The sequence below is a fragment of the Pleurodeles waltl genome, chromosome 9, assembly GCF_031143425.1.
Source record: "Pleurodeles waltl isolate 20211129_DDA chromosome 9, aPleWal1.hap1.20221129, whole genome shotgun sequence".
NCBI classification, from domain to species: Eukaryota; Metazoa; Chordata; class Amphibia; order Caudata; family Salamandridae; genus Pleurodeles; species Pleurodeles waltl.
Window position 1 is genome coordinate 384,408,202 of NC_090448.1, and position 24,223 is coordinate 384,432,424.

Here is a 24,223-nt window from a genome sequence, read left to right on the forward strand (position 1 = left end):
GCTACACTGAAAACTGGGAAGTTTGGTATCAAACTTCTCAGCACAATAAATGCACTCTGATGATAGTGGGCAATTTATTGTAACATACACCCAGAGGGCATCTTAGAGATGCCCCTTAAATACCATTCCGACTTCTAGTGTAGGCTGACCAGTTACTTCCAGCCTGCCACACACCAGACATGTTGCTGGCCACATGGGGAGAGTGCCTTTGTCACTCTGTGGCCAGGAACAAAGCCTGTACTGGGTGGAGATGCTTCTCACCTCCCCCTGCAGGAACTGTAACACCTGGTGGTGAGCCTCAAAGGCTCACCCCTTTTGTTACAGCGCCCCAGGGCATCCCAGCTAGTGGAGATGCCCGCCCCTCCGGCCACTGCCCCCACTTTTGGCTGCAAGGCTGGAGGAGATAATGAGAAAACAAGGAGGAGTCACCCCCCAGTCAGGACAGCCCCTAAGGTGTCCTGAGCTGAGGTAACCCCTGCCTTGAGAAATCCTCCATCTTGAGTTTGGAGGATTCCCCCAATAGGATTAGGATTGTGCCCCCCTCCCCTGAGGGAGGAGGCACAAAGAGGGTGTAGCCACCCTCAAGGACAGTAGCCATTGGCTACTGCCCTCCCAGACCTAAACACACCCCATAATTCAGTATTTAGGGGCACCCCATAATCTAGGAAACTAGATTCCTGCAACCTGAAGAAACCAGAAGGACTCCTGACCTATAAGCCTGCAGAGAAGACGGACGACAACAACTGCTTTGGCCCCAGCCATACTGGCCTGTCTCCAGCTTCGAAAACCTGCAACAAGTGACGCATCCGACAGGGACCAGCGACCTCTGAGGCTTAGAGGACTGCCCTGGGCTAAAGGACCAAGAAGCTCCCATGAGCAGCGGCCCTGCTCAAAACCAGCTACTTCTTTGCAACAAAGAAGCAACTTCCCAAGACTGCACGTTTCCCGCCGGAAGCGTGAGACTTCTCACTCTGCACCCGATGCCCCTGGCTCGAGATTCAGAGAACCAACACCTCAGGGAGGACTCCCCGGCGATTGCGAGCCCGTGAGTAACCAGAGACGACCCTCCTAAGTCTCCACAGCGACGCCTGCAGAGAGAATCCAGAGGCGCCCACTGACCGCGACTGCCTGTAACAAGGGACCCGACGCCTGGAACCAGCACTGCACTCGCAGCCCCCGGACCTGAAGGAACCGAACCTCAGCGCAGGAGTGACCCCCAGACGACCCTCTGCCTAGCCCAGGTAGTGGCTGTCCTGAGAAGCCCCTCCCCGTGCCTGCCTGCACCGCTAGAGTGACCCCCGGGTCCCTCCATTGTTTTCTACCTGAAACCCGACGCCTGCTTTGCACACTGCACCCGGCCGCCCCTGTGCCTCTGAGGGTGTGTTTTGTGTGCCTACTTGTGTCCACCCCCAGTGCTCTACAAAACCCCCCTGGTCTGCCCCCGAGGACGCCGGCACTTACCTGCTGGCAGACTGGAACCAGGAGCCTATGTGTTCTGGGCACCTCTTTGACCTCTGCACCTGACCAGCCCTGAGCTGCTGGTGTGGTAACGTTTGGGTTGCCTTGAACCCCCAACGGTGGGCTGCCTGTGCTCCAGGACTGAGACTTGTAAGTGTTTTACTTCCCTCCTAATCTAACCTTCACTTACCTCCCCCAGGATCTGTTGATTTTTGCACTGTGTTCACTTTGAAAATAGCTTATTGCCATTTTTACAAAGACTGTATATGATATTGCTTTTATTCAAAGTTCCTAAAGTATCTAAGTGAACTACCTTGCATTTAAGGTGTCTACTGAAAATCGTGAACCAGTGGTTCTTAAAATAAACTAAGAAAATATATTTTTCTATATGAAAACCTATTGGCCTGGAGTAAGTCTTTGTGACCCCTTGTGGAAGTCTTGGTCACCCTCGTCTTGACCCAGTGGTCTGCCTTCTTTCCCAATTCTTGGGGAGAAATTGGACCTAGGTCTACCAGATGCTGATGAAATCTATCATTGAAACAATTACTTGACAGATGTTATTTCATAAACAAGTTATACAGCCCATCATAATCATTTACACCACTGCCATTAATCCAACCATCTAGTGTTTTGACTGAGACGTCAACAAAATCAACCCAGGTCTGGCTCGAGGATTTTGGAGCCCCCCTGAACCTAATCTTGTACTCCTCACTTGAGAATCCAAAGCCCTCAATCAGGGTAGCCTTCATGAGGTTAAGAGGATGATCCATGTTAACCGCCTCAAACTCTTCCATGATAGGGCAGATGTACACATGATGGTTACAGATGAGGACCAGGAAGCAGAGAGTGAATCTCTCCCTGATCTCCTCTCCACTGACCCTAAGGATGGCACAGAAGATGGAGTGATCTATTCAGACACCCTCTCTGGCCAACAGCAAGCTGACTACAGGCAAGTCCTCCAGCCGTTTGCTGAGCTCTTTTCCCTAACCGCTGGTCAGACCGACCTATATACCCATGATGTGGACGCAGGAGACAGCATGCCTGTCAAAAACAAAATATTCAGACAGTCTGATCAAGTTAAGAAAAGCATCAAAGTGAAAGTCCACAAGATGCTGGAGTTGGGAGTGATTGAGCACTATGACAGTACCTGGGCTAGGCCAGTGGTCTTGGCCCCCAAACCTCACACAAAAGATGGAATGAGAGAGATGAGGTTCTGTGTGGACTACAGAGCACGTAATTATGTCACCAAGGCAGATGCTCACCCCATTCCAAGGGCAGATGAGCTGATTTACAAATTGGGTGCTGCCAAATACCTGAGTACCTTTGACTTGACAGCAGGGTACTGGCAAATAAGAATGGCACAAAGAGCAAAAGAGAAAACCACATTCTCTACACCTGATGGGCACTACCAGTTTACTGTGATGCCCTTTGGCTTCAAGAATGCTCCTGCCACCTTCCAAAGGTTGGTGAATCAAGTCCTTGCTGGCTTGGAGTCCTTTAGTGCAGCTTATCTTGATGATATTGCTGTTTTTTGCTCCAGCTGGCAGGATCACCTGGTCCACCTGAAGAAGGTTTTGCAGGCCCTGCAAACAGCAGGCCTCTCTATCCAGGCATCTAAATGTCAGATAGGGCAGGGTACTGTGGTTTACTTGGGACACCTTGTAGGTGGAGGTCAAGTTCAGCCACTTCAACCCAAGATCCAGACTATTCTGGACCGGGTAGCTCCAAAAACCCGGACTCAAGTCAGGGCATTCCTTGGTTTGACTAGGTACTGTAGGATGTTTGTGAAGGGATATGGATCAATAGTGACACCCCTCACAGAACTTGCCTCCAAGAAAATGCCCAAGAAAGTTAACTGGACCGTGGACTGTCAAAAGGCCATTGACACCCTGAAACAAGCACCAGAGCTCCAGATTACTCTAAGCAGTTCATTGTGCAGACAGATGCCTCTGAGCATGGGATAGGAGCAGTCCTGTCCCAAACAAATGATGATGGCCTTGACCAGCCTGTTGCTTTTATTAGCAGGAGGTTACTCACCAGGGAGCAGCGTTGGAGTGCCAGTGAGAGGGAGGCCTTTGCTGTAGTCTGGTCCCTGAAGAAGTGGAGGCCATACCTGTTTGGTACTCACTTCAAAGTTCAAACTGACCACAGACCTCTCAGATGGCTAATGCAAATGAAAGGAGAAAACCCTAAACTGTTGAGGTGGTCCATATCCCTACAGGGAATATACTTTGTAGTGGAACACAGACCTGGGACTGCCCATGCCAATGCTGATGCCCTTTCCAGTTTCTTCCACTTAGAAAATGAAGACTCTCTTGGAAAAGGTTAGTCTCATCCTCTTTCGTTTGGGGTTGTGTAAGGAAATGCCTCCTTGGCATGGTTACCCCCTCACTTTTGGTCACCAACAGTCAGGACAGCCCCTAAGGTGTCCTGAGCTGAGGTAACCCCTGCCTTGAGAAATCCTGCATCTTGAGTTTGGAGGATTAGGGATGTGCCCCCCTCCCCTCAGGGAGGAGGCATTCAGAGGGTGTAGCCACCCTCAAGGACAGTAGCCATTGGCTACTGCCCTCCCAGACCTAAACCCACCCCTAAATTCAGTATTTAGGGGCACCCCAGAACCTAGGAAACTAGATTCCTGCAACCTGAAGAAACCAGAAGGACTGCTGACCTACAAGCCTGCAGAGAAGACGGACAACAACAACTGCTTTGGCCCCAGCCATACTGGCCTGTCTCCAGCTTCGAAAACCTGCAACAAGTGACGCATCCGACAGGGACCAGCTACCTCTAAAGCCTCAGAGGACTGCCCTGGACTAAAGGACCAAGAAACTCCCATGAGCAGCGGCCCTGCTCAAAACCAGCTACTTCTTTGCAATAAAGAAGCAACTTCCAAAGACTGCACGTTTGCCACCGGAAGCGTGAGACTTCTCACTCTGCACCTGACGCCCCTGGCTCGAGATTCAGAGAACCAACACCTCATGGACGACTCCCCGGTGATTGCGAGCCCGTGAGTAACCAGAGACGATCCCTCTGGGCCCCCACAGCGACACCTGCAGAGAGAATCCAGATGCTCCCCCTGACTGCGACTGCCTGTAACAAGGGACCTGACGCCTGGAACCAGCACTGCACCTGCAGCCTCCAGGACCTCAAGGAACCGAACCTCAGTGCAGGAGTGACCCCCAGGCGACCCCCTGCCTAGCCCAGGTGGTGGCTGTCCCGAGAAGCCCCCCTGTGTCTGCCTGCACCGCTAGAGTGACCCCCGGGTCCCTCCATTGTTTTCTACCTGAAACCCGGCGCCTGCTTTGCACACTGCACTCAGCCGCCCCTGTGCCGCGGAGGGTGTGTTTTGTGTGCCTACTTGTGTCTCCCCCCCCAATGCTCTACAAAAAAACCCCTGGTCTGCCCCCCGATGAAGTATCTAAGTGAAGTACCTTGCATTTAAAGTGTTTACTGCAAATGTTGAACCTGTGGTTCTTAAAATAAACTAAGAAAATATATTTTTCTATATAAAAACCTATTGGCCTGGAGTAAGTCTTTGAGTGTGTGTTCCTCATTTATTGTCTGTGTGTGTGTACAACAAATGCTTAACACTACCCTCTGATAAGCCTACTGCTCGACCACACTACCACAAAATAGAGCATTAGAATTATCTAATTTTGCCACTATCTTACCTCTAAGGGGAACCCTTGGACTCTGCACACTATTTCTTACTTTGAAATAGTATACACAGTGCCAACTTCCTACACATCCTGTGTTTATCTTGTATTTGGAATTGGGATTTAAGCTTGGGAATGCTCCTTTTTTGGTTGTCTAACTTCTGCCAGATATTATTTGTTTCTATGGTCATTCGATTAGCGATCAAGTCTCCTGTTAGCAGCCATAGCAAGTCTGTATGGAACACTTTTAAGATCTAACATCACCAGGAATAATAAAGTTAATGTTTTCTCACATTTGCACTTTACTGAGTGCAGATATATGCTTCCTTTGATCTATGGCAGACCTATGTGTTGCTTAGTTTCTGTGATCCGAGTTACACAGATGATGATGTATTCACCCTTCCCCATTGCAAAAATGACCACTGATGCCACCAGTTTATCCTTCACATAAATATAAACACAAACAAATGTGTGACCTTCTTCGGTTAATGTGTTTGCAGGAGCTTCAAACACTGTAAATTTCTGCCAAGGGACAGAGTCCAGAGCCCATGTTTCTTGCTCTGAAACTATCCCCCTAGCTTAAAAGTGCTATCACCCCCTTTTTAGGTTTCGCCTGCTCAGCGCTTGCGCTGTGGTGAAATCTTTTGTATTAGGAAAATAAATCTTAAATTGGGCTCATAGCCTGCCCACAGCCTTCCCATTACTTACCATTGGTAGGCTTCTCCAGTCACTCTTCCTTTCTTGCTTATCATTGGTCAGCAGCAGCCTCTCACGTCGTCTGGCTGCTCTTCGTTCCTCGGCTTCATTGGCTCTTTTGGAGTTTGGACCAAGTCCCCTTTCTGGTTGCCAATGCGTGGATGGCAACCAGTGTCCTTCAACTAGCGTCAATCTTCTGAGGTACTTTTTTTCATTCCATGCCCGCACTTCATACAAGGTAAAAGCCTTAGGGGAAATAAACACCTCTTGGCCCTGGCGCAACCAAAGAGACCATCTACCCTTTCCTACCTTTCGCTTCAAAGTTTGCACGGAGCAGCATGGACCACTAAGCTAGCACCTACCGCGACATCACCCATTAATATACCTCGACAGTGAACACCCCTCGACAGTGAACACCCCTCTGCGGCCTTGTCACTTATCACTTACATGTTTGTTGACTTTCCAGAAGTAGAAGGCCCTGATGGCGCAAAAAAGGAGCAGCAGCAGCACTCCAGAGATGAGCGCAGTTCTCCACCCTTTAATTGCTTGCATGACTTTTTAATTCCTCTGCCATTCAGAGATAAAACATAGTGATGCTGCCCTGAAACTGACCTCACAGCTCACTTGTCTCTTGGACCGACCCTGGTCCAGCTTTATTCTTCACCAGCTTGTTTGTTCATAGCTATCTCTCCAATAAACGCCATTTCAGTCCACATTTCAGGCAGTGTCCAATTCTGCACAGCTTTACAGGCTAGACCCCAAGGTGTGCCGGTTTCTCACTTTTCCTTTTAATGCCCCACCCCACCCCCAGAGAATTCTCATGATACATGTGTGGTGTGATGCTTACATTTATGTTATAACGTGCTTGAGTCATGAAATTTCTGGAGTGTGGCTCTTCCAGTACCCTGTGAACATCAGTTATGTAATTAACCTCAGCCCTCACGTAGCAGAGGGCACTGATGGTTACCATTTAGAGGACCTGATCCTGCCAACATTATATTTACTGGTTGTTGCTTTTTCTGTTTTGCCTTCTCTTCATTCTTTAGTGTGTGACTATAAGGGGACACTCCCCCTCCTTGTGACCTGGGGTCAGTAGCCTTTCAGGTTTAGGGTAAGATAACTATACCTTCCCCTTGGACACGTGTTAACCACATTTACATTGCATTACTTTTTGCTTGCTGTGTCACCTTTACGTGTGCTGTGCAGTGTTGTGTGTGACGTATATGCTGAATTCGCTTGCTTTGTTTCCTTTAGGCCTCAAGGTATCTCCCCACAGGTAGGCCCCCTAACTTTATAATATAATATCTGCACTCCTTTTCAGAGGAGTGGTTTATTGGTTGCAATTCATGATTATGAGGGATCCTTGACCCTGAAGAATGCCCCTAGACCTTCATTGGCTCTTAGTAGTGGGCAGAAGCATGTTGGCCAGTTACTTTTAGATAGGTGACCCAGTGAGTCTTTGTTCTCACAGAGGTGTCCCATCCTTGCTCTAATCACACCAGCAGGCACCACAAATAAAGGTGTACTATTACACAGTTGACTGACTAGGTGTTTTTACTTCTTCCCTGGTATAGCTGGATCCCATATTTTTCCAGACAAACTGAATTTATGCACTCCCTCCTGTTCTTTTAACGGTGAGGTTGAGTCCGCCCAGGTGGCACTCTCCTACCTGGGTGGGGCTAGGTGGTCATATGATGAAGCATGACACTATATAGTGTGTGAGATCACTTAGTCCATAAAGGAAACTCCCCCACCATACAACCTTCCACAGCACCCGCCACGGAAACTCATAGTGCGAGTTTGAGGAACCCTAGGCGAAATCTCTCGCCAGCGGCTCCATGATATAAGTGAACCCTATACTCTTTGTGTTTATGGTTCTAGTTATAGGGATATAGTATGGGTTGGTTCTTCTTGTTTTTCTCTCCCTGACTCTCTTTGTGTGTTTAGATGGGCTGCTAAGGTACCTGGGAGCCATGTCCAATCTGTGTTTCGTATTTGGTGGGTTGTGAATAAATAAATTCACTGTGCTAGACACTCTGATAGAGTTGCTAGTGTCAAAGACATTATTGCCTAACCTGTGGACCACTTTTGGGCCTCTGGAAAAGCTTTTGTAGCGGGCACAATTCTGTAGTAAGCCTTGGGAAAGATGGAACTTAGCTTAAATACTAACATTTTAAAGTAGCGCATCACACTTTATGTACCCTTTCCCACATCTGATGATTTATGTACAATTACTGAGGTCGAATAAGAGCTAAACAGCATTCACTCAAAGGATCCAGGTTTCTTTCTGTTTTTTTGTTTTCTTGGAGACAAAGGAAAAACTCTAGCTGATAAATACTAACAGGGCTAGACAAAAAGCTGACTTACACTTGTGAGTAATTTAAATGTTTAACTTACGCTTGCCCTTTTGAGAAACTTTGCTAATTTTGGCTGTTCTCAATATCCACATGTAAAGTTACCTAAAACTGTAAAATTATGTATCTTCATTCCATGAAGGATGGGGTGGAAGAAAACCTACGAGTGTAGGCTACTACTGGAAAAAAACAGAAGGTAGTCCAGCACCAAACATAGCCAACCACGAAGTACTAGAATGCACCCCCTCCAGAGTCCACCAACTGAAAATTGTGAAGGTAGGGATTTAAAATAGAAGTCCATAAAAAATAATTTTAATTAAATTACATTTATTTAAAAGTTTAAAAAAAGATTTAAAATAGTGCATGTTTATAATTTAATTATAAACTATTTTAATAACCTTTTTGGATTTAAACGTTATTGTTACAATACATTTTATTAAATGTAAAAAGAAATAATTCTAATTGTACAAAAGACTTTTAATAATTAATGCCTAATATTTATATTACTTTGGGTGGGAATTTATTTTTTAATTTAACCTTGAGGACAAATACATTTTATTCACTATATTTACCAGGGCTCGAAAAATCATAAAAATGTTACTAGACCTGCAGGTCGAGTAGCTTAAATAACCTACTTGCCCTAACTGTAATGTACTTAACCCGTAAACGGGTCTCAAATTGTGTGATCCTAGGCAAATAGTTTACAGAGTCGCCTTTTTCTTTCAATTCTCACATATGATTGCACCTTCAAATGTGTGAGCTCAGCATTTCTGCAGTACAAAAAAAACTATTTTGTTTAAGTAGACTAAAGTTTGCTGCATGCATCACAATAATCTTGCCCAGGTACCCATGAGGTCAAGCCCACATAACCTAGGACTTCTTTTAGTTTACTAACAACATTGCCATTGGAGTATTTCTCAGTTTGTCTAAACACATAAATATATTACTAAACCATGATGTGGGAACATATTGTCATTTACACACAGTAACTTTCCAAGAAATGTCCAAAAACCTATCCACTAACTTGCAGCTTTTCTGATAAAAATATATAGTGTATTAACGATCTGTGAAAATTGGGTTTTAGAAAAGATATTCTTTGCACATCAACATTTAAAGTATTCTGATTTGTTTTCACCCTATTAAAATATTTTTTTAGTCACACAAAGTAAAAAAGGGCTTTCAGAACTGCTGAAATATAATTTGAAATGTTTGCACAGTTGACTTAGTCATTTAAATGTTGTGTGTTAGGAAAAACCTGACACCCTATATCCTTTTATTTTACATTCTAAGCAGCAGGTCACACAGTTCACCTTACAAAGTCCTGGAACTCTGCAGTCACAAAGGAAAATTAATTGTAAGAAAGATAGACTTTTGACCTCTGTCTGTGAATACAAAGCAAATATGACATAAGAACAAGATTTAAAGGCATCTTTTATTGTCCCTCCACTTTTCAACTGAACAGAACACCTGTTCAGTGTCAACTTGCCAGAAGGGATGAGTACGTATTAAAAATAGCTCTGAAAATAGCTCGACCTGATCAAATAAGACTCCCCAATGCCAGTGGTCCAGTGGATTTTTCAAGCCCTGTTTACATTAATTAAAGATTTATTTAAAAATTGTTAATCTTGCTCTAGTAGTTTTTCTTAGTTTTTCTTTCATTCAACATTTAAAATAAATATCTAAAATTAATTTACATAAATATTTAACATAAAAAAATTACAAACTTTTTCCAAGTTTAATATTACTTTTAACCATACCTATAATATACACTTATGTTTCAGTGCCATCCAGATTTTTAGGTCTCAGATTTGACAGCACGGCACAACTGTCAAAGAGAGCTACTGCTAACAACAGTGTGTGCTTTAGATCAGCCCCTTTCATTTATTGGCTTTCGTCAACCAGCCTTATTCAGCACTTGACTTGAGTATTGGTCAACCATGTCTTGACTCACACCAGTTAAGTATTCATCTCTTACCTAATGCTAGGGGATATTTGGAAGTATACTTCAATTTCAACTAAAGTGCATGCATTGAACTGCATGGGTGACTAGTTTACATTATAGCCCTCTGTCCTTTCTGCAAACTGTATCCCGCCTCCCTCGCTTTAATGTGCTGATGCTGTATGCTTTAGCACATTAAACCAGACCTAATGGCTTTGCTAATTTTTGCTTTTGTAGTATCCATAAACCTAATAGCAGCTTACAATCATAGGTGGTTGTAGCAACTGAAACGTTGTCGGAAAACTCTTTCAATATTGATCTTTAAAATGTGAAAGAAATAGCACTGCTGCAAATATTTCCAACAATATGGGAAATATAAGCGTAGGTTTGATTTCTCAAAGTCCAAATCTATGAATACTAACACATCTATTCGATCTTGGATTTTATTCTATAGGATATGCTTTTTTGACATCTCACACGTTTAAATGTGATGGATCATCGCTCTTCAAAAGGAGAAGCCAGGATTGATCCCTCTTCCGGTAAGTTAGCAACGTAGGTACATGTTTACAATGCAGGTTTGTCAAATAGATAATTACTTTTGTACATGTAAAGTACAGGGCACTCAACCATCAGCTTCTAAATGGTGCATTCTGAGGAAAGGGGAGTGGGTCGTGAGCTAAAAAAAAAAAGAGGTTTTCCTCAACCCTCAACATAGAAATGTTAAAATAATGCTAGGATCCTAAATTGATTAGATCCTATTTGGATTATAGTTCAAACAAACACACCTCCTTATGACTATAACGAAAAATACTGCTCTGATAAATATTGGAAATCAGTATTAACTAACTGCAAAGTTGAAAAATATGAACATCAGGCCAGATTATTTAACTTATGTGTAGGTTTTCATTAGTGTTGTACATGTTTAAAATAAATAGGGGCAATAGATGAAAAGCAGGGTTAAGAATTAACAAACTTTAGGATTACAAGTTTGATCAACTGCAGAATACTTTGCATGAGGAAGTGTTAGCCCAAATACCTGTTCTCAGGAATTTTACTAATCTAGAGACTCTAGCATTATATTAGTGCAATATTGCGTGGTGAATTACATTTGGAACACATGGTGTCATAGGAATAGATTGTTTAAATAAATGTGCTGGACAATTGGGGGGGTGGGTGAAGATTCTTGATAAAGAATACAATTGGTGTACTTATGAGGTGCCTCAGGTTGTAAATATAATACGTTATTTAATGATTATTTTTTGTATTTCAGTTTCTTGTTTAGTTCTTATTTGTTATTGTTTTAATGGACTGATTTCTGAATAAAAAGAATAAAAATGAGCATCCCATCTTCCATGTACATCTTTCAGTGCAATTGTTAAAGTTGATTCAGGCTATCCAGTAACCACCACCTACTACAATGAGTCAATTAGGCGACAACATTTAAAGCTTAGGTTTTGGGGAGTTGCAGATCTTAATACTGCAGCGTGCTGGAAATTATGTTGCCAGAATAGTCTGAAATAAAACAGTTTCTTAGGCAACCACATTGGGCAATCTAGACTCACAGTATTTTCTCCATTCATTTTAAGTCAGGCACCACAGTTGAATATATCATTTATTTTTAGGAAACAGTAGGTGAACTACACATAAAAGGGCCTCCTTTTTCCTATGATACTTTGGTAACATCTAAAAGGATTTCAAAGAATCAGAATTTGATCCTACAGTGATGAAGGTATGGGATTTTCTGGTCTGTTACTGTCAAAGCTTTTTCTTAAATGCCTTACTGTTTTACAAGTTTGTCATTCCGTAGACCACTTAGGTCTATAGTTACTCTTTTAAATTGCATCAGTGTTAAGGTATTTTTTAAGTCTATGAGGGGTCATTCCGAGTTCGGTGGACGGTTTTCACCGTCAGCCGAACTTACGACGGGGAGGTTGCCGCCACACAAGCTACCTCCCCGCCAGCCCCATTAAGAGTTTCCCTCTAAGCTGGTGGGAGAAACCTCGGTTTCTGCCCGACAGCCTAGCGGGAAACAGGCTACAGCATTGTCACTGGCTCGTAATTGAGCCTGTGGAAGTGGTGTAGCCTGCAGGGAGCACCAGCACCCTTGCAATGGTCAGTGTCTGCAAAGCAGACAATGAACATTGCGATGGTGCTGAGCATGGGGGAGCCTGCACTGCCCATGCCACATTCATGGGCAGTGCAGAGCACCCCCTGTGGCCCCTGCACCGGTGCTCCGCCAGCCTTTTCAAGGCGGTGTTACCACCATGAAAATGCGGGCAGAGAGCAAGGTTGTAATCTCCAGGGCAGCACTGCTTGCATCGTTGCCCTGGCGGATTAGGATCTCTGCCACCTCCAGACTGCTGGGATCCAAGATCCTGGAGGAGCTGGCGGTCTGACTGCCAGGGCTTCAATGTGGAGGGTGGACTGCCGCTTTGGCAGCAGTCCAGACCGACACTGCGCGTAATGACCCTCTGTTTTCTTTGTATAGAGCCTAGCCTAGGCATCCACATTTGTGGCTCATCTCCCTTTTTAAATGTATGGAATGCTAATTATGTTTTCTGTCCCTAAGTTAAAATGTGCCTGCCCCAGAGTAATAATTGAATAATGAATTAAAAATCACTTCCCTGAACAAATGTTCGACTTTTTTCCCCAAATCACATTACTTAGTTAATTAAGGATGATTTAAGTTTGTAGTAATGCATACTTCAGACATCTTTTGGTTAGTTTTCATATGCCACTTTATACTTAATTAAGTTACACATTTATTGTAGGAGGGTTTAGGGTAACATGCCCACTGTTGCCAAAAGTGTGCATTGGTGCATAACAGAATATAATCTATATGAGCCATATAAATATTTATTTTATATTTTGTATTCTTTTCAACAACAGAAAACCTGGATTTCATGACAGGCATTCAAATTATAATAAAAGAAGAAGAGGAATATTTAATGGCCAATCAGGATATGGTGAACAAAGACAGCAACAATTGGCCCATAGATACTACACTCAGCATTAAAAAAGAGGAAGAACAGTGTTTCAAAAGCCATCAGGGATCTGAGGACTTTCAAAGCATCAGCCATTCCACTGGTATTGCATACAGCATAAACGAAAATAAGACACATTTTGCAGACCAACAACACTTGGAGAAAAGAAGGAGGATCAGTAACCACATTGGTAAGTAGGGCTGATTTGAATGTGAACATCCTAGCTCATTTATCCCACTTCTGACACAACATTTCTGATGCCCTTTAATTTGCTGCTTTCTATTAGGACAGACCTTTAGTGTTATTCTATGGCTCTCACATTGTAGAGATAGTCTATTGAATGGCTTTTCCCACCAATGTGTGATTTATCGGTCGTTATACACAGGTGTTAAGGGAGATAGTAAGGTGATGGTCCTGTGGTGTTTTGATAGTCCTTCCCATATATCCACTAATGGGCATAGAATATATCTTCGGTAGGTAGAAGAGATCCCAGATTGTGTGTCCAAGTGGTGCCTGTTCCATATGACGTCAGTGTTTCTCTGAGGCTGTTACTAAACATTCAAATGTAGTATGTAGCTTGGAGGGTCTACAGTAGTTGTTTGAACTGAGAAGATGGAGTCCATCCTTTCCTCTGCTTGTTTGGAACACGCATCTTGAGATGTTAAGTTTCTTATAACTCCATCTAAATGGATAAATGGATTGCAGGCCAACTGCATTTCCAATAACATCCGTTGGAATAGTCACTAGTAGAGCTTGAAATAATGTTGTATTCGGGAAGGATGCTCATTTTACTGCTGCTGTCTGCCAAAGCTAGCGCTAAGCAGTGGACGCTGCATCTTGAGGTTACCTTTGCTATCAACTAGTAGTGATAGAAAACTTCTCTTATATTGCCCCTGTGATGTTGGCATTATATATATGTCCCAGGATATTTTCCCTCTTGACCATCTAATGGGGGTATTTTGTCAAGCCTCTTCCATGACCCTGGCTGAAGCCAGATGCTCACAATTTCTCAAGATCAAACAGTAACATGCTCAGATTCTCTAGTAATTTTGATATGGATTTTTCTGGGTTCCCTGGTGCCAACATATTACCCACAAACATGTATTTTGTAAGAGAACAAACCTGGAATCTAGAAACTTTTTAGATGTTAAAGAGAGTCTGCCCTCCACCCTCCAAGATTGTTGGCAGTGAAGATGAATATCACAATCTATGCATAAAATGTTTACATCATGCACACAAGGGGTTATCCCATTTCCTTAAAAGAGTTATATACTTTAATAGTCTTTCGGCACATGCAGGCCCAAGGGCTTATTGAATTGGTGCCCTTTTTATAACTTCTCTTCTTCCTCCTCCATAATGGCATGCTCAAGGCTTTGTCATTCTTGTTGTGCCAGAACTGATGTTTGTAGATCTTCTAGAAAGGGTGATACATCATTGCAGTTGTTTGCTCCCTTTGGAAAAGCTTTAAACTCCTGCTTCTTTCATTGACAGAAATCATTAGTGAACATTGGTTATCTGCTTTCCACCCTTAGGTAGTCGCAAAATAGTAGAGTTTATGTGCTTTGTTCTCCTTTTTATAAAATCATTTTTCGAAAAGAATACTGTCACCTTTCCTTAAGTAATAAGTCAATTTGCCATCTTAGAGTTGTTGTTTCCCATAGAGAATTAAGAGACTCCGAGTCCATGTGGTGTTGTGCTGTCAAATTAAGCTTGGCCTCTAGCATTATTGTCAAGCTCGAAATACCTATTTCATGTGTTTTGGCTGCTAGTCATTTTCTTCTAACACCTGTCTTGAAGGTGCCCCTAGATGCATCCGTCAACGTTTTTGTGTTATGATTTAGTCCTCGATTTGATTCTTCATTTTCCCTCATATACTGTGTCTTTGGGAAGTTATTCAAGTGTTGTCTGAATTCACAATGAGCTCTACATTTACCCTACTTGTCACCTCCAGTAGAGCATCCGCGCTCCACATAATATCTTTTCTAGAGTTTAATCTATAGACTCTTGAAAAGGAAATATATTCTTTCTATTTCTACAAAATGAAGAAGACCTATCTGGGAGAACGCTTTTCCAAAGTGAATGTGACATTCCTCCACTTAGACACCTAGCTGTTGGGTACTTATCTGTGAGTGATTGATGATTGTGCAGGATTAAAATATCACCTCCATGCTGCTTCCACCATTACTTTTCCTTTTCATTATTTCTATAAGTGAGAATAGGAATGTCTTCAGTAGAACTTGGAGCAAATTAAAAAAAGCTAAGATTAATTCTCTGCATGGTTTCTTTACCTTTTTATTATTTCTTCTACTAGTAAAGCTTGGTCTTGATAAATCACAATCATTATTCCTCTTAACTTTTGTTTAGAAGATGCATAGAATTGGGTGGGATACAAACTGTGGGCCATAAGCTGAGTATGTCGTATCATTGTCTGTGAATCCAACAAAAGTGCTCACCAAATTTTATGGTGCTTATTTGGGGAACTTATGCCCATTTGTATCAAGATTAGACATCGTGATTTCCAAAATAGCAATTTTTACTGAATTGTATTTTGGAAATTGTACTTCCTGATGCATCAAAGTCAGAGTCTTTGATTTCGCAATTCCTTAGAATTCACATTCACAAATTTGTGGTTACCGAAGTACATTCCTCTAAACAGTTAATCACAAATTTGTGAATTTTGCTTTCTGGACCAGCATGATGACATCACAATGATGAAGTGAGTCTCCCCATGCTGTTTCCAGAACCTGGGTTCAGAGAGAAAGGCAGGCTGTCTCTGCAGAGCAACTGTGATCTTGTTTGGAAGCTTTTTTTGTACAATCTGTTCAAAATATCCACAGATGGCAATGCTAAGGATGCAGGAGGGCGCAAGAGGAAGCTGAAATTCAGCGAAAAAGAACTTGAAGTCCTCATTGAAGAGTGCGTTGCACACCATAATGAGCTTTTTGGCAAGAGCTCACTCCAAGTTCCAGAAAGTGAGAAGAGAAAAATATGGACGGACATCCAGGCTAAGATTAGTGCAGTTGGTGTGACGCAACGCACTTTTGAAGAAATTCGCAAGCGCTGGTATGATGTGCGGTCACGTACCAAAGAAAAAGTAGCCAGCAGACTTGCAGAGGCACAAGAAACAGGCGGAGAATCATCCACTCAGCCACCACCTACCTTTCTTGAAGACATGATTGAGGCTACGTTTCAACAAGAAAGTATCGTTGGGGTCTCCGATATTGATACCTCTGCCATACCGAGTACCTCTAAAGGTAAGACTTTTATATTGTAATATTTAATCATGTTTTATGTATTTCTTTTACTGTTAGAAAAGTATATTTACTTCTAAACTTAAAAGTATGCACCTCCACAAATTAATATTACCTTGCTGATTCATTATGGGAGTTGTAGTTGTAGGTCTAACAATATAGAAAAAGTAGCATTTGAAACGTTTTGTAATCTTAACTAAAGGAGATACAAAATTACATTAAAGAACTTGATAACAGATTTAAGAATTTATTTTAATAAATACATAAAGTAAATTTATTTAACAAAAGTTAAGTGAACTAAAGTAATTATCATATATCTCACAGATCTACCTACAATTACTGATGAGTGAACAAGAGGAAATTCAGGACAATCAGCCAGATATGCAGGATGATAACATCCCAACTCCCACACCCCAACACCTGCATCACGCAGACGCAGAGCAACAGCGTCTCTACTCCCTGATTTTGAGGAAGAAAATGAGCGTAACAAGAGGCATGCCTACAACTCATTGTTACACAAGATCTAAAAAAGGTGTCAGTCCTTTCTTCCAAGCTGATGCACCGCAATCAGGAGGCATAGAATTGTTGTTAGAAGGGCATCTGAGGAAGTAGAAAATACAGCTTTGTTTGGCAGTGTCTGTCTGTCTGTCTGTACAAGTCACTAGTGCTATTGAAAACATAGTAACAGGACACATCTCCGCAACCAGTGACTTAGGTAGAGGGGAAAGTGAAGATTTATCCAGCCTAAGTAAAATTACTGCCCCCAAAGGTACAAGTCTGCGTTCTAGACGCAGACAAAGTGCATCTACAGAGGGCACCCAAAAAGAAACTGCTGAGCACACTGAAAAGTTGAGTGCAGTGAGAGGAAAAAATAAGTAGTTTGACCATGGTTTTGTGTTTAAAGTTCATATTTGCCAAAATACATTTGTAATGTCAAAGATGACAACTTTGCTTTGGCACAGAATGTGCATTTCATATTCTTTGTTCAAAATTTAATTTAAAACAATTTACCTGAAGTAAAGGTAATAAAAAATATCAATATAATATACAAGCCTAACTGTCATTATTTTGTAACCTACTTTAAAAATAATTTTCTTTACTCTCTGCACATCGGACTTTTCCTTCTCCTGCCCTTGCTCCATCGGTAGGTTGATGAGGTGGGATTGGTTGCTCCTTTTCATCCGACTCTGGATCGGACAGGAAAAGGTGGTATTCCCCAAGATGTGGCAATGTTGTCGAGCATAGCACATGTTGCTACCATTTGGAAACAGATTTCTTGTCTATATTGGATGCAATAATTAATCTTACTAAACATTGCATCCAAAGATGCTTGAAAAAAATGTGGAAGCGCACTTTAAGAAACCCGACCTGCCTCAGCCTGGTAGCTTCCTGAGGCTAACATGAGTGGGAATAGAATTAGTATGTAGTGTTTCCCTCTAGCACAGGATTCATTTTAGCAATTATATATTACATAAGGGCACTAGTTAATCTGTACTTTCCTTTTCCGTTTGATCATACATAGTAATGCAAATTCTAAATATGCACTCCTGTATCCTCCTTTTCTGCAAACATGCGAGTATCCTCATGCTCCTCACCATGACGTAGAGAGCAGCCATTGTGAAAAATGCATATGCATTCTGGAGCTGTTTATAAAGACTGCATCTGAGTACCACCTGATTTTGGTTGGTGGTAAATTGCAAATGCAAAACAAGCATTTTGTGAAATGTTTGATACATTACAGTAGCAATTTGCTAGATGTAATTTCCAATTTAGAGTAGCCATTTTAAGGATTCACTAAAATTGACAATCCCCAAAAATTGTGAAGTGAATACCGTAAATACATAACAAAACCTATTTTGTATGTTCACAAACGGCCAAATGTAACAATTCACACCTTTTGTGTATGCACATAAGCTTGATCCATATAGCCCTTAGTCCCCTAACCCTCCAAATTGAGAAACCCACCTTTGGTACTAGGAACAGTCGTTGCATAAGTGAGTGCTTGCATTTAAACCAGCTTATTTTCTTACCTCAATGGACATAACATTCTGGCATGCTTGAAAGTTCTTTCCCCAGGTCAGACTCTATCACAAACTCAATAACACAACATGGCAGAACCATAATGTTTAACTTTGGGAACTCCCCCTTCAGAGTGTGAAATAGAATCACCCAAGGTGTCTATCATTCCCCTCCCACCCCCAGTCTATATGTCCAACTAACGTGATGGTGAGATTGAATGAAGACTAATGTTCAGTTCAAAGGAGAGAATTGACAATCCCATAAGCTAAACTAGAACAACTGTCCTCTGCTGATTCATCAATCATGTTCCATTCCATTGCCCACTCCCCTGTTGTTTTAGATCTGCTCCCATCTTTCTCTGTTCTGTATATGGCCTTTCTTCATCGGTCTCCTCCTCTGAACATGTACTAGTCAGTAACCTAATATTGCTTTCTCTTCTCTAAGGATTGATAATAGTGTAGTTGTTAGGATCACAGTGGAACATCCCCGCAAAAGGGAATGCCCATCTATAATTAATCTGCCTTTTCTTCTGTTCCATTTTAGTATCTAGTTTCCCAGGAGAACGCTTCTCTTTTTTGGTGCGTTTTCTGATAAATTCTGATGCATATCAATATTACAGTCACTGAAATTGATAGCCCAATATTGCACAGTAGATGAATCACAATTTGCCAGTATGTCTCCTGACAGGCTCCAGGAGATATTTACAGAACCTCCACTCTGTAGGCATGCACAATATTAATTTTGGATGTTCATTTCCATTTAATATGTGATAGAAGCATGTAATAGTCCTCTTTGTCTCCTGCTTTGTTTTTTTCATTCACATCTCTAAACCTTATATTATTGTGACATGATCTGTCCTTTAAAGCAGTGGTTCCCAAACTTTTTCGATCCCCGGCTCCTTTGACCTATTGGCCGTGTTGGCCACGGCTCCCCATTATGTTACTTTTTTTTGGCGGGTGGGGGAACGTAATCCCAGCCTGTACCTGTACCTACACTATTTACAGTTTGACTTCTTTATTCTCTCGTTCAGGTTCCTGAAAACCATTTATTTTAAACTATTTCTTTTCTTTTGTCATAGGGATATTATTAATGGTACTCTGGCGCCCTCCGCTGGTCACAATAATTAATGCAGGGGGTTTTGTTTCCAAAACCACGGTGAAAAGCTACTGATTAAAAGCACCTCCGAGTGGTTTCCAGACTGTGTGCGGCGCCCCTGGCTAATTTTGACGGCGCACCAAGGAGCCGCGGAGCACAGTTTGGGAACCACTGCTTTAAAGTATTGCATTTGTTCTTCAGATCTTCGGGCATGTGTACCACAGCAGAACAAATGTCATCCATTTTGTGGAAATAGATGCCTCATTTGTACCCTGGTGATCCCCCATTGATTGTTCGTCTTTAGTTATGTCTGTCATTGTAGCTGTCATAGCTACCATCTCTTGTAGGTCAGAAAGACACTTTTACTATGCTCTTTGTAGAGGAGCCAGTTCAGTCATTATAGACGCCATTGTGTTATCTTGTTGTGATAGTCAATCGTCTTGCTTGTTGCCCTTGGTACTTTCCTCATGTTCCCTTTAACTTTATAAGATTTAGGGTTGCAGTGGATTGTTTGTGAATCTGCTTCCTCTTAAGTGAATGTGTCACTCCAGTGGACGCCTTTACATTTCCTTGCCTTCTCTATAGTTACTGTGAGTAAATACTGGGTACAGATTTATGGTATGATGCGCTACTCTTGGTTGTCTTGAGTTGGCCATCTCGCAAATCACTAACAACATGTACATTGTGCCTTTATATTTAGATTATCTGTGGCCCAGCCGTTCTCAAATGACCTAAAGCAATTTATCTAAATATCCTTTCCCACTGAGCTTTCTTCTGTAGTTTCAATATATCTACTTGTTCCAAAGTTTTAAGTTTCTCTAAACGAAGACGTTCCACACATATGCTAAAACAATGTTGCATAAGGGCTTCTCTCCAATTCTTAAACAGAAGGCACTCATCTCTCTAGTCTGCTTCATGTGGCCTTCCAGCTCTCCATCACCGCCAGAGCCGGCTCTCTGTGTTGTACAGTATTCATGGTTGCAGCAGTCCCACTATCTTTTCAAATTCCACTTCTCTGCCATTTTCACTTCCTTCTGCTCTGGACTCTGCAGTTACTTTGCTTGCATGGTGACATCTATGACATGAATTGCTATCCCAGGCTGAGGATAGCCCAACATGGCCATCAACAGTTCTCTGACAGGTGGCCTGTCCCTTACAGGTCAGATATCCACTCTTCTCCCTCATAGTGTTCACCTTAGGAATCCTCATAGTGGTAAGTTGCCAAATTTCAGTTTGTGAAAAGACCATTACAAAGACGTTTTAGAGCGAGCTCACCTCCAAAGCTTCCACGTTGCTCTCTGTCTTGCCTCCCGATGTAGTCAGTCTTCAGTTTGTGGTAGGGAAATGGCCATCTTGTTGTAAGGCTTTCATCCATGGACACTGAATAGAATGCACTGTATTGTGATCTGACCTTGAAAGGTTACCAATTGCCAAGTAGGAATTTGCATTTTATAGTGATACTCCAAGCAGATGTGTGGTATCCCTCGACCACCTTTCCATTTGATTGGATAGATGAGGTCAGGTGTTTAGCCATGAATACCAGAAAAAAGTAGTGAAGTGGGTGTGATGGCTCTCGAAGACCTTCCTTCTAATGAGCAGTTGAGGTCATAGAGCTCAGAGACCATGCTTGTCAGTCCCTGAAGGCTATTTGTGGGTGGGGGATGGATGATGGGATTTGGAAGTGACTTTGTACCTATGACTAGGGACAGCTGCGGTAATCAGACGTTCAAAAGGTCACATCACAGCTCTTCTCTCAGCCACTGTTACACAAGGAAGACTTAATCAAATATCATGTATTTGCTGTGTGGTATGCCAGCATTACTGTATTTGTATTAATCTAACAGGCCCATGGTTTAGAATTTCAAAACTTCTGATCCTGAAATCTTGTCACATGATAACTCAAAGATCATGGTTTGTTGTCTGACCAGAGATAAGCAAATAAACAAAGCATCTGTCCTTCAATGTGCTGTTTGTGGTAAGGGGCTTCAGTATGTGCCACAACTTGACAGTGGTGCTAACCTCCAAAAAATGTTGTTCACCTAGCCCACGTCTTTGTCAAATGACACTTGCTCAATCTTCCAATGGAGTTGCCCTATCCAGTGGTAGACAAGGAAACTTAGTGTGCTTATTGAAGACGTACTGCAGTGTACCATTGCTGCTAAGGCTTTGTGGAAGTCTTGTGTGCCAAAACCTGACACTGGTGTCACCCTCCAGTAGTGAGCCACCACTACCCAGCTTTTTGAATCGCTACATTCTCCATTCCTTCTTTCCAAAACATTATAATAAAACGGAGAAGGACCAGAAAACAAACCAGGAAATGAAATACAATTAAATGGTGCTCACAATTCCATGCACTGTCCCCAAAAAGTATGAAGAATATAATGACAGACATTGACTTTCAGGTATGTCCAATAAAAATGGTAGTGTTCTTGGGCAGGTCACCCACCACTTCAGACAATTTCAAAGTGCAGCTGCAGGCTCATTCCACTGCCAGGCAGAGGTCAGTGTATCAGTTGTCTTCCTTTCCACTGTGTTGAACAGTACAAACAGTGCTGAATTATTTTCTTTGCTCTTCACAGTGTTTTGAGTTATGACAATGGCGATAATTATCTATTCATTCATAGAGATCAGAGTTTTAACTGATGATTGATCCATATTACACAAATAAATCCAAGATGTCAGTGTTTGGACTGTGAATATCCCACAGGTATAAACAGTTTTTCATACCTCTAATCCCTAGTACATATTGATGTACTGCGCTTCCTGCAGTATTTATAACATTTTACAGTGCATTCAGGTCCCTCCCATTGGAACTCTGAAACTATAGTGAGTGCCAGTCAGAATCTGAGGACAATTGTATGTCCTCAACTTTTGTAATTTGTTGAGTATATCTAGTGCTTCACACCATGACAAGGTCACAACGCACTCCTTTTTTGCATCAGTTTCCTGGGCACAAATCAGAATGCATACTTGACAGGGTGTTGTAGTTTGACTATATAGGAGGTGATAGGTGAGGTGCCTAAAGGTCAAAGACATGCTTTAGATGTTGTGGTAACCTTACTGTGAATAACCACGGGAAGTTGCAGAGAAGTTAAGGGCATAGCTGCAGATGCCTTTGTATTTAAAGTATGTATGTAATTATCATCTCTACTGTCATCTGTCATGCAGATATTTTTCTTTTTCTATATTTCCTCTTTGATACTTTTTTATAGTTACATTTAGAATCCGGACTGTCCAACCCGCTTACTTACTCGCCATAACCAGCAGCTTGCGACTTTAGGCATTTCCTAAATATTTCATTTAAAAAAGCAAAATCCAGAAATGTCTTCACTGGGCCAATTATAATTTTATCTCTAAATTCAAGTTATTGACGGAGCTGTTGTGCATAGTATTTCTTTAAATTTAAAAAAACAACAACCAGGTGTAACAAAAGTCAAATATGAATGGAATTATGTTTTGTCAAAAAAGAACTAAACATGTTTGCAAACGTAATAAGTTTTCAGTTAAGATTATATATTTCCCTTGAGCGCTCCTTTATCTTTTTTTATTTCTGAATTAGTGTGTTTTAATCAGTTTATGGCTTCTCATTATTGTTTTATATCAGGTGATCCTGTTATCAGCTCTATGTTTTCCCTAAATGGTAGGCATGAAGAACATACCAGTTTCCTGGCTGAGCCTTGGCGTAAGAAGAGACACACAGGTTAGTTATTGCCATTTACCTTAGTTAAAGGTGAAATGTATTTGAGCTAACCTATTTGGCTTTGTCGGCTTGTAGCATGCCTCTTTTACATAGAATGAGATTTATTTTTAAATTCCTTGTTTGTTCTTCCATTTTTGCATCACCAAAACAGATTCCAGTGTTTGTATTTTAATGAAGTGTTGTGTACAGGCGGACATGCTTATTTATCATGGTGCTTTATTTGACCACAATGAGGTTGCTGGTGTTTTTTTCTTGTCTTTGCTGTTAGGCCCAAATAGCCTATACATTTTCTGTACCAGTTGCCTATGGTATAAGGCCAAGAGACACTCAAATTGAAAAATGGCATGCAAGGTATGAAAACCAAAAAGAAAACTGTAACCATCCTTTGCGTTGCCACTGCTTGTTGCTGAATTGGAAAAACAGCTGCAAAGGTAAAAAGGCAAAACTGCAGTTTCTGGCATGATGATGTATATTCATACAAGTATTACTGCGTATGCGTCATCACACAGCAGCAGCAATTTTATGAATCTCATTTTCTTTTAACTTAGTGTTCAGGGTGGACAACGCCACCTCTTGGAGCAGTAACTTAAAAAAGTATAAAAATATATAAAAAGTGTATTAAACAACATTGTAGAGAAAGGAGTGGGCCTGTTGTGAATTGCAACTGCTGGGTCATCCAAAAAAAGAAACTCAGTGCTGCGAGGAACAGGGACCCATGGTCTGTAGTAGGTAGGGGTTTTTGGGGGGGGGGGGGGGAGTGTGTGCAGACTAACTTAGGGTAGAACTAAAAAAGGGGGGATAGAGGCTTGACAAGCAAGCTGGGAGAGCCAACATGGAGAACAGAGAAGATGATGTGAGGGGTGAAACAGTACACTGGAGACAGAGGGAAAAAGGTAAAAACATAGTTCCCTGTTGACAACTGTGGAAGGATACAAGTCATCATGTTAAAAGGATGTTAAGAAGCTGTGCTCTAGGGGGGAGGGGCAATAGCAAGAGACTATGAAAACCACTTAATAAGAAGCAGGCAAATGAGATTGACAAAAGAAGGCAAGCAATGATAAGCAATGAGCTTAC

The 24,223-nt window shown here is 42.0% G+C and overlaps 1 protein-coding gene across 5 annotated transcripts in view; it reads left to right on the forward strand.

Annotated features, from left to right (window-relative positions):
• Positions 1 to 24,223, forward strand: part of LOC138259345 (uncharacterized) — an 85,563-nt gene that overhangs the window by 39,115 nt on the left and 22,225 nt on the right. For 2 of the 5 annotated variants that reach the window (XM_069207004.1, XM_069207003.1), the window contains 5 exons: positions 8,304 to 8,437; positions 10,555 to 10,639; positions 12,990 to 13,274; positions 15,922 to 16,338; positions 23,054 to 23,149. In XM_069207004.1, the coding sequence (XP_069063105.1) occupies positions 10,591 to 10,639; positions 12,990 to 13,274; positions 15,922 to 16,338; positions 23,054 to 23,149 (847 nt within the window). In that variant the 5' untranslated portion in view covers positions 8,304 to 8,437; positions 10,555 to 10,590. Of the gene's footprint in view, positions 1 to 8,303; positions 8,438 to 10,554; positions 10,640 to 11,722; positions 11,830 to 12,989; positions 13,275 to 15,921; positions 16,339 to 23,053; positions 23,150 to 24,223 lie in introns of all 5 variants that reach the window. The other 3 variants (XM_069207002.1, XM_069207005.1, XM_069207006.1) reach the window with 2 other exon arrangements.